General features: G+C 44.0%; 1 protein-coding gene across 3 annotated transcripts in view; it reads right to left on the reverse strand.

Annotated features, from left to right (window-relative positions):
* The window catches only part of map3k4 (mitogen-activated protein kinase kinase kinase 4), a gene marked incomplete in the record, with an annotated part of 22,285 nt that extends 11,424 nt beyond the window's left edge, over window positions 1–10,861 (reverse strand). The window contains 9 exon segments of one of the 3 annotated variants that reach the window (XM_014329031.2): window positions 84–169; window positions 336–435; window positions 529–645; window positions 783–940; window positions 1,021–1,173; window positions 1,340–1,600; window positions 3,281–4,686; window positions 4,793–4,983; window positions 10,545–10,861. In XM_014329031.2, the coding sequence (XP_014184517.1) occupies window positions 84–169; window positions 336–435; window positions 529–645; window positions 783–940; window positions 1,021–1,173; window positions 1,340–1,600; window positions 3,281–4,686; window positions 4,793–4,983; window positions 10,545–10,576 (2,504 nt within the window). 3 annotated transcript variants of the gene reach the window in all.
* Window positions 10,862–11,266: the final 405 nt, after the last annotated feature.

An 11,266-nucleotide genomic window follows, 5' to 3' on the forward strand; every position in this document is an offset into this window, starting at 1 on the left:
AACAGTTACATAAATAACCCCAGGGCAGAAGGAAGATCAGAAACTGGCAAAATAAAATATAATAAAAGCAAAACAAAATAAACACCTTGACATAGTTTCTTTTCTTCAGTGCCTCGAGGAGACAAGTAACACCGTTAGTGATAGTGAAATCTGCAGCAACCTCCAAGTCCTGCAGAGAAGGGTGCACACAAACTACGTGTCAAAACACAATCCCGGTGCTTCGGTAAACACAGAAAACAGGGTGACAGACAAACTGCAAAGCCAGTACTGTTGCGTCTTCTTTTTTTCTTTTTAAGTCAAGGAAGTGAATATTCTTTCCTATGTCAGTTTCTCACCTTACGAAGCATTTTGGCAAAGCCCAGGGCCTTAGATGCTCGCTCCCTGGCCTCGTGGAACAGCTCTTTAAGAGACCGACTAGTCTCAACAACGGACCGCCTGCAAAAATTAAAAGCTTCAGAGTTTAAAATCAAAATGCACTGGGACAAAAACATCAATAAAAACTTGATGAAATCTTGAAATCATCCTCACCTGATCTCATCTGAGGCGGTGCTGTCATCCGCACTTTCCCAGAATTCATTATCACTCTTTTTCAGACCAGCATCGAGGAACTCTCCAGTGGATTTGAGCAGCATCCCAGCAATGTCACTGCAGAGAGCGGAACACTGCTCAGTTTTATATAAATGATTAATAAACTTCTGCAAGCAGGCGCCGTGACTAAAACAAGAATGCGGTCACTCGGTTTTAAAAATGGCACATTTCTGACCGACTGCGGGTTCACTCACCAAAAAAGCTTCCCAGACTGGGCCTCTCCTCCACGGATGTAAGGAGTGATGACCTTGGTGAAGTGCCACTCCTCTTCCAACAGGTTCTTCAAGCTATGAGAGGCCTGAGGCAGCTGCTGCAACATCTGGATCCAGCTGTGCATGTAGTCAAAGTAAACCTGCACAAAAAGCAGCACACGGTGAATAATCACAAACTACAGTTTGAAAATAGAGGCGGGAGAATGGCTGGGAAACTTACCACCAACATCTTGTGAAGATCTTCTTCAAATTCATCAATATTGGCGTTTATTTGCAAGCCCTGAGCGTCAGTCACCACACCATGCAGCATGAACTGATAATACTGCTTCATCAGAAGACCTCCTTTAAGGACCTCTTTACACTCGCGCACCAACTGCAGAGCACAAGCAAACGCATGTAAGAACACTTGTGTACAACAAATGTTAAGGCTAATTGTTCACCAAAAGTTTAAACTGCATGTTTGCAGGCATCACAGGACTGTTGAGAAGTTATAAACTAAAACCGAGGAGAAAAAAGCAAGGACTTGGACAGCTGCTTGCCTGTTTGATACTGAGCAGCGAGGGCTCTCCAGCGGGCCTTTGTTCAAGTCGCAGTTTAAGGCATTCATGAATGACGTTGAGGAGGACTCTACACAGTACAAGGAACGCTGGCCGGAAGGATGGAAGATCCATGTCCAGCAGATCCGCCCAGGACACCTGGTCCGCTCCGAGCTCAGGGTCAGCAGGACCGCTGAACTGATCGTGTCGTGACAGCTCAGGCAGGTAATCGCTGTACAGCATTGGGTCTGGAAAGTCTGCAAACTACAAGTGGAAGAGGAGTGTGAACTTAATTAAGAAAGTCTCGGAGGAAGGGGACTTCTTGTAAGCTTCTACCTGTAAGAACTTCTCGAAATGAGGTTTCCTCAAGTGACTAATTAAATTATATTAACATACAAACAATATAACGAGTTGCTACACTGCTTCTGTGGACAAAAATGCTATTCAGCTGTTTAGAACTAATTTACTGTATCATTGCTTTAACTGGGAAAAAAAAACCCACACACACACTGAATTCTACTTTTGTCTGCTCTGTTATTCACAATGGGTTGCAACGGCAGGCAGCTCTGCATGTTTGATTTTTTTCTCACTGATGGAAACCCTAAAAGGAATTGTTTCTCCGCGTGGGGTCAAATCAGGGATCTTTTGCTAGTGCAAAGCTCTATACTACGTACCCATTTGTCTTGATGCATGCTTAATCATCCTCGCAAGGAAATCCCAGAAAGTTGATTCTGTTTATCTGAATGTTACATTTTTAGTGGGAGAAACTTCACTGTTTCTCAGCTGAATGACAAAATATTTCACCCACTGAACAGAATCAACTTTCTGGGTATAGATCCGCTTAGAAAAACCACACATACTTAATAACAAATACATTTTTGCATGAATTATGAGGCCACTCAGTTGTCACGTTGCAATTCAGCTCTAGAGTGCAATGAATTAAACTTTGATTCCTTGAAATGAATTCTTGTAAATAATTGATTAAAAACAAAATTTTCATTTCCTAGTGTTTCCTTTTTTTCTACAAAGAACGTTGTTACTGAAAAATGCATTTGATTATCTTGTTTCACTGTTTACAATAAATTACGATTGAACAGATGTTTGGGAAACAGTCTGTTACAATCCACAGCATGCAAACAATGCGTAATATATACCATTATATTAATTGGCAGAACCTCAAAGTATTTTACTTTAAATAAATTAAACAAAGGAAATAATTAGCCTTTCATCAGCATCTGAAAAAAAGTTGGCAAGCAGATGTGCAGCTAACCACATCTCACAGACTACACTCCTTAAGGGCAGCGCAAACATAACCCCCCTACTTAAAACTCTATACATATGCTAACGACGTGCCAGGTAATGCAGATAAGACAAGTCAGCCCAATTGTTTATGACTTGGCGTGAGTAGGGGGTTTTACCTGGGCCGACTTGTGAGTATTTGAGTATTTTGAGTATTTGGTGTTTACAAGCCATTACTGTTCTCAATGACAACTTAAACTACCAATCCAATTTTAGAAATCAATGTATCAGTATCTATCAGTAGAATGATTTATATCTTTTTAATCTTTTCTTCTTTTATATTAAAGATTCAAATGACCAAAACAGTCACAGCAGCTTAATTAACCAATTATATTTAACATACAATGACGATCACACTTCAAATAATTCTGTTGCAGAGCTTGTGGTAAAATTAATTTGGTTTTAATTTGTTTAATCATTTCTATAACTTGGTTCTATTTTTATTTTGTTTATAAATATTTTGTAAACAAGAAAAAGCTCGATCCGTAAAAAATAAAAAAACAAAAAATCATATGGCTGTTAATTGATTTATAGAAAAGTAACTAAGTCATTAACCAGCAGGGCCTGGATATATGACACACCCAGATGTAGCTTTACTAATGTGACTCCTTTTTATTACCAGATTTCTTAGAATAACAGCCTCACCTCTAGTGCAAGAGTGTGGCGGAGCAGTGCTGCTCTGGATCTCTGAAGAGAGCGATCCATCAGTTTGTGCAGTCTGAGGATCAGTTTACGTAGTCCCATCTGTTTTAGAGCTTTATCCACAAATGGTCTGTAGATGGATGTTGGGCAGAACACCCCTCCTCCCACGGATGCTTCTGCATTTCCTGAAGTAGCATTTGGAAGAAATTCATCTTCGGACAACAAACGGGCAAATTTAGGAGTCAGGATGGGAGACAACTCTCCCTCTGTGACAGGACTCGCTTCTCCATTGTCCTCGCCATATCTGTCCTCGACGTCACTTTCTGTGGTAAAAGTGGTTATCGAGTCGTTCTCGTCGTCGTCGTCATTCTCTTCATCTTCGTTTCCGCGAGAACAGCGAGGTGAAGGGATCTCAAAGACGGGCCACCCGATACGGGATAAGTCATGGATGCCCAACACTGTGGCCATAACGCGCAGCTTCTGGTTTAGGTCCTGGGTGATATTGAGCCACAGACAGAGCGCCTGCACCCTGCCTTGAAAGTCTCGTGCTGCATACTTTTCGTAGTCCCTTTGTAAGGCCTGCAAAGAGGGGTACAAAGCTTCCACAGACTCCAGCAGTTCCATAACTCGCTTGACCTGCTCAAATGCCAGCCGCTGACGTTGAAGATGCTCCCTGCAATCAGCGCCAGAGCCAAGAGGCTCTGCTGCATTCATTGTTGATGAGGGGCAGGCCCTAAAGCCCCAGGGATCTACTCCACAGTGGTTGCTCTCTGCTACAGTAGGCTCCCTCTTCTCTTCACAAACTAGATCAGGGACTCTCTGATAGTCCTCCTGAATTGCTTGAGACTCTGAACACTGAGCCCCTATCAGGCTCTCATAGTTGACTTTAAAGTGCAGAACCTCGTTAATGATGTCAGGGATAGCTTGGCGGGCAGTGAAAAGGAAAAGGTCTTGGTCACCGGTGGAACGCCGTGCGTGCCATGCCTGCAGCTCCAGCCAAATAACCTCATTATTGTGACCCAAGTAAGGCATGTTCTCCAGGCCTCTCTGCTCCTTCTCTTTCCTCTTGGAGGACATAGATGTGAGCTTGAGCAGCAGCCGCAGAGTTTCAAAGAATTTGAGGCGATCAGCAGGACAGTCTGTCCTTGAGGTCTGCCGGTGGGTGCGGGACATATGGGGCATAGACACAGGAAGACTGCGACTGCAGCCCAAACTCAAGTAATGTTTTCTGGTTTCCATGAGGGGCTTTGAGAGGGGATCCAGCATAAATGAGCCTTCAAATGTCTTCTTGTGATCTCTCTCTGTGGAGCGCTGTGCAGACCTCAGTTTCTTGCCCTGTTTGTAGCTGTGCTCCTTAGATGTCTCCACTGCCTTGGGACTGTCCTTCAGGGCAGATGAGCTGGCGTCAGCTGGGAAAAGAAACAGACTTCCAGTCAGAACACTGTGTGTAAAACCTGCATGTAATGTGGGGTTTCTAAGTACACATTTATCGGTAAAATCGATTTACTAACTTACATTTGTTTGGAGACCCCCCAGCGCTCCTCCCCTGACTGTTCCTCAGGTGTTTGCTAGACATGTGTTTCACCTGACGGGCGTTATATGGAGGTGATGTCCCATACAGAGCTTCCTCTTCCTCACTGGGAGAGTCACAGGATTCAGCCACTTCTTGGCTCCGTAGGGATGCATTTTCCACTGGCTTGGCCTGCCTGTCAGGCATGAATGACAACAGAAAAGACAACCCATTGGTCTGAGCAAGATCTGCATATTTAAATTAGACTGGCCTATATGCATAAGAACTGTTACCTGGAACAGAAACTAGATTTGGAGACACAACAACTTGGCATTATGAAACCATTTCATTCATATCACAAGCACGACCTAAGAAATGTGTGCACAAGGTCAAATAGTGCTCGTCTGTTTGCACCAATAACAGACTGTGCAGCAAATCCTGAATGCCACAGGAGACAGGCTGCTAAACTGCAGCTAGACTGAACGTCTGCTACTACCCACAGCAGTGTGACGACTTGTCTGCCCTGGAGGGGGGAATCTCTCTGGCTGCAATAGTCTGTGCATGACCACAGGCATCCAGGTGCAGGATATCAAACTGTTTGTGTGTGTCTTGGTAAACATATAGCTTGACCAAAAAGGGAGTTATAGTAACCCATCATTAAATCTGTCTAAGTCATACTGCACAGTTGCATGCAAATATGGTTCTTATGCAAAACAGCATAACACCCCCAGGAGATTCCAGGAAATCTTGAGGAAACAATAAATATTGGATACCACAGGCGTTTACCAGCATTCTGAAAGGCTGTAGCAGCTAATTCTGCAGAAAGGAAAGATTACAAACACTCGAAACACTTCCTTGTGGGAAAAAAGGGGAAAAGGGGAGGGGTAGTAATGTGGAAGAGCACCACGCCTTTCTAGATTACAATGTCAAAGCTCTGTGCCCTAAGGCCTTTCTGAGAGGTTTTTTTAATAGGATTAGAGAGAAAGGTTACAAGGGCTGACCCAGCCAAAATAAAACAATGGGGAAGAAGGGGAGGCAAATGAAAACGGGTGACATCTATTATATTTATGCAAGTCACCATGTGTGCATCTGCTGATCATCTGACTCAAAGGCATTCCCCTACACGTGCCTGTTAGCCTGTGTGCTGGCAGCTTCAAACGGGGGATGGGTGTGTCGCTGTCACCTGGGGAGTGTGAGTGGACGGGGCTGCAGTTCTTTCACCCATCTGCCCCCCCCCCGGCAGAATGCCTATGTGACTCTCCACACATACACATGCAGAGATAGAGAGTGTGTGGGAGCAGCTGTGGAGCTACATGCAGGCAGACACAGGTCAGAACACCTGCTGAAAATGCTGCATGTGCAAGATTAGCTGCAATCACGAATACCTGTTCTCACAGAACAACCGTCATTCTCAGGGTCACTGCAAAGTGAACAGCAAGTTTCTGTTCATGGAAAATGTCTCGAATTATTTAAGCACTTAGAAGCTCCCATCTTGTGAAACAGCCTATAAACTCAGATGTTAACTTGTTGGACCTACCGACTTGAATGCTTTAGATATGTTCTCGTAACTTCACTGGAAATAAGCCCTTTTGTTTTAAAATATTTGAAATTTTTTGTCAATACCTCTAACAACCCATTAATCTCCGTGACAGCACAACCAGTTTACCCAGAACAGTCACAGAACAAATCGCAGATCAACCCTTAAATTAAAGCACACTGACTTCATTATGAATGTACTCTATGAGTGTACTGTGAGGGAACTTGTTCTGCAAGAGACGGACAAAACGCCGTGCAGTACTTTCCAGTGTGCATGCACAGTAGGCAACTGTGTTCCTTACAATAAAGGCATTAATCACAACAACAGACAAATGAGTTTGGTTTTTGTTATGCGATAATTGAGACAGGTATCAGGAAGCTGCAAGAAGAAAGCAGATTTACAAAAACTGCTGAACGCTGAAATACACACCGTACTCCTGCATTAGTACGAGAACGCATTTAAAAACCTGTTATGCTTCAAAAACTCCTACGGCATGTGTGTGCGTACGTGTGTCACAAGTGATCACATTGTGTGCGCATTTGTAAACATTCGAAAGCCTGGATGTGTGTGTGTGTCCATGTGAGAAAAAGGACAGAAATAGTACATACATGTGAGCGAGGGAATGAGACCAAGTTTTAAAAACGTACTCCTCTACGCAGAACATTGTGATTCAATCATTCAGGAATGAGAGCGGAACCAATGACGCCACTGGGGCCGGTTGTTTGTTAGGTTGCCATGACACGCTTCGAGCACAGGCTGTGCCGTTGCAGGAAGGGATACGCAAATTTGTCTTGTGAATTTCTTAACCTACTTACAGGCTGCACAAAGTTACCAGCATGTGTGTCCTGCAGTTAACCATAGCAGCACTGTGGTCTTCAAGCTGTCCCTGCCTGGCTGCTGATAGTGAATAATCACTGCAGATGGTGTCTGGCTGCTCTCAATGGCTCATCTGATGGCTCATTGGGGCTCCCATAAAGGCCAGTGGAATGCTAAAGCCCCAGGCAGAACACTAAGTGAATAATAAACGGCACAAAAATCGAGAGTCTTTTCTGTATAGTGACTGAAGCAGAGATACCAAGGGCTGCCAGAGTCGCGGGGGGGCTGACCTTTGACACAAACCATCCACACTATTGTACCAGCAAGGGGCTCTCTATTGTATAACGCTGACACGTGGCCCGTGAGGCCCACGGCTGAATACCACACAGCTGGTTAGTGAGCACACTTGCTCACAATGCCCAAACTAAAGGGGACTTTTGTTTTTGTTTTTTTTCCACAGAGAGGAAAAGGAGGAGAAGGTGGTCGGGTTTTTGTAAGAGCACACTTTGCTTTAATTAGGTCATGCTGCCATAACTGATGCCTAACTGGTAGGCTAAATACAGTTTTGAATTACCCCCCCCCCCCCGGTAAAAAGCATGCATCTGCGGGGTACTAATTTCAAACCATCGTTCACTGCTGAGCGCATAAGATTAAAAAGCAATTGGTGGGCTCCGTGGAAATGCAGCACACGTGTGTGCAACATTAAGCATTCCTGACATGCTGTTAACGCCTGATAAACTGGCAGAGCTGAAGCAGCAATCAGTTTTTGCATCGTAAGCTGACAGAATTCAGAAACAATGAACAAGATGTACTTCACCACACCCTTTGCTGGAACAGCGTGACCTCCCAACTTCTCCTGCATGCACTAACTATGCAAAGCACACTGTTAATGCACAGCTAAGAAGTTTGATTTTGTCACTAAACGCACTCTGATTCATAGCTCCAGGAAAAAAAAGTGAACTTATTTCTAAAACACTGCTTTGATTAATATCTGGACTTGTACTTTGCTCACCACAGGGAACAGTCTTGGTCTAAGAAAAGTCTGCACCAGCAGCAGCTAAAGCAGACGCTGTTTGCACACTGTCGGCTGGAGCGCGAGTTAAATGCTAAATGGTGTAATGACATGTTTTTCACCTTATGACGCATGCATTATAAATGCGGTGAAAGCAGCAGTCTGCTCCACCTTTGAAACGTAATCTGAAACTGCAGAGAGAAATAAGCAACACCTCTTTTAGTTTCAAACTTGCACCCTGTTCTGCAGCTGTGCACATTATAAAGCATGTATTCAAAATAGACAAACATGGTATTCAGCGGTGCTTAATCATTTTTATTACACGGTCGCTCTCCTGCATTAGCAACATCAGTTGCCACAGTTCAGCAGTTACAAAAGTGCTATTGTTTAAAAGGAAATGACAGATGAGAGTGGCAGCCTGTGAGAGTGTTAGTTTCTTTCTCTAAAGCAGGTGTGGGCAAAGACAGGATGCAGATAGGAAATGCTAGAGGATGATCCATCTGTATTCTACAGCCTGTGCTCCTGGCAAAAGCGAAGCATTAATGAGTTCTGCCCAATGTGCGCCTACGGGGCTCCAGGCAGCTATCTACTGCACATAGCACACCACATCCTGAAATCTCTGGAATGCTTGTGAGCCACAGTGTCTTCAGACTGACTTTGAGAACGAGACATTATTGACAAAGGACCTCTGTACTTGCAAAGATAGGGATAGCCTTCAACTGCAGAGCGAGCACATAACTGATGTTTCTTAAAATAGCTGTTGGTGCGAAACAATCTTATATAAGCTCAAAGAGGTAGATAGCCGAGAAGACTAAAAGCAAACTTATTTGTTGTTGTCTTTTCAGTCTGCAGTTTAAATGTATATGCAGAGCCATGCATCATGGAGCACGCTAGAGGCTGAACTAATGTCGCTTCTGTGCAAACCTTGCAGCCTGGAACATGTAAACTCTGCTGTTTACAAGTTTTGCTGGCAGTTTATAGTAGTCCCATTACTATAGAAACAGCAGGAAAGCAAACCCTGCAGGAGAGACAGATTTAGACTCACTTAAAACATTTGTTAACTAGTAAAACACCGCTGAGCGTTTGCGTGAGCTCCCATAGAGCAACGGTTACCTTTTCATCTGCTGGTGCACAAACTAAACGTGGTCTAATAAGCATGTAAGTAACATCAACATAACCAACATACTCTCAGCAATAATGTGGCCACTGGCTCATCAATTTTCTTCATGCAGTCATGTCGGACAGCAATATACTAACTCAGGGCCAATGTTGCACAATCACGCGAGCTGTTTGTGTATCCACTTCGACTGAGTGACCACAAAAGCGCAAGGTAATAACAAGTGGCTGCTACGCAATCATTGCCGAAATAGCCACCAAAAAGGAAAAGACTGGCTATTTACTCAAAAAATGTGATTATGGCAGATGACAAGAGCTGATCCAACATGAAAAATGCTTCTCGCTCTGCCCCCCCTCCCAAAAAACTGCATGAGAGAAGGAGGAGGAGAGGGGAAGACACAACAGCAGATTCCTGAGGGTCTGTCGCCAGCGGTCAGGGGCAAACACTGCGGCATTTCGATTACCAGATGCGCCCATATCGAAATCTCCTGAGACTCTGGTTAAAACGCGGTCTCCTGCGCGATTGCACAAAATATATCGCGCACTAACTTTGCACTTGAGTGCATACAGTACGCCCAAACATCCGCAGCGCGGCACGTTTGCGACATGTTATCAACCACACTCTTATTCCTGCAGTAATAGTGAGCCAACATGAAATGCACCAAGTCTGAAAGCGCAGATTCAACGTCCAGCACCGGCGCCGAATGTACCCACGGAGTTAACAATAACAGTGAAGCAACATGCTAGCTACAGTAGCGAAGTTTTTGCTTTTCTGTTACTGGAAGGGAAATGCACAGCTCGGCGAGACAAAATAATAAAAAAATATATATTCAAGTCCCCATTTAGAGCCCTGCAGTGCAAAACTAACGCAGTTTCAGCCCCCTCAGTTTCTGTCAACAAACTTGCGCCTGAACAATAAACTGACTAGCGGCGGCTAATGTGGATGTTAGCTAGCTGGGACTGTTGCACTGTTATAGCGGTTGGTAATTGTTAATAACGCTACCTCAGTATTTGGTGAGCATTTTTGGCTCTCTCACGGCCAACCGAGCACTGCTTGGGAATAAATTATATGCAGCAAGCTCCCCCGGAAAGTGTTTCTCCAAAAAGTTTACAACTAGTGTTCTGCAAATGCATTAACTGCACGGGTATCACTATTTGACAGGAAGTCGATTTCTGCTGGATGCGCAAGCGCTCCGACTGCAGTGTCATGGCTAGCTCACTATTCGGCAACTGCGAAATCCTGGCGATAAAGTGTCTGTTCAACGAAATCGCTTACCTGCTGGGCTTGTTCCGATCCGGCGGCTCCATAACAAAGCGGTGGCTCCTTATTTCAAGCTGTGCATGGGCTATACCATGTCTTAGCTATATCAAACACACTTTGCACCGCTAAATCTCTGCAAAGGAGGTGGATTTTGTCTCTTTACAGCACTTTTTATCCGCCGGTACAGTCGACTCTCGCTTGTGCGTATGCTGTCGCCATCTTTCCACCGTTCATTGAAGGAGGAGTGCCACAGCCTTGCAGCGCTACGGCAACTCGGAGGGATCATCTTCGGCCATCAGTGCAGGGTCGGAGTGCTCGTTTTTATCCTCAGAGAGCAATCGCAGTTGTCGCACTTACAACAGTCATCACATTGTCACCACTTGACTGATATGATGAATTACACTCGAAACCACTTGTTATACAGAGCTGTGAAAAAAAGTGTTCATTGCGTGAAAAGACTGTGGTTGCGTTTGGTTATTTTTAATTAAAAGTTCACGAGTGGGTGTGTTTGCGACAGGATAGAGAAAAAAATAAATAAATGAATTATTATGAATAAATTTCATCTTCATTGTCATGGATCCTGTGTAAAATCTGGTGAACATTCATATGTAATTTGTGGACTAATGCGAGAATTTACCTAAATAAAGACAATATAAAAATACATGGCTTCCTTTCTTTATCCTTTGTAGAATGTATAAAATGTAATGTACTAATGTATGAATCACAACACTGAGAAT

The sequence above is a fragment of the Haplochromis burtoni genome, unplaced genomic scaffold (assembly GCF_018398535.1).
Source record: "Haplochromis burtoni strain Fernald_Lab_line unplaced genomic scaffold, NCSU_Asbu1 Contig_12, whole genome shotgun sequence".
Lineage (NCBI taxonomy): Eukaryota > Metazoa > Chordata > Actinopteri > Cichliformes > Cichlidae > Haplochromis > Haplochromis burtoni.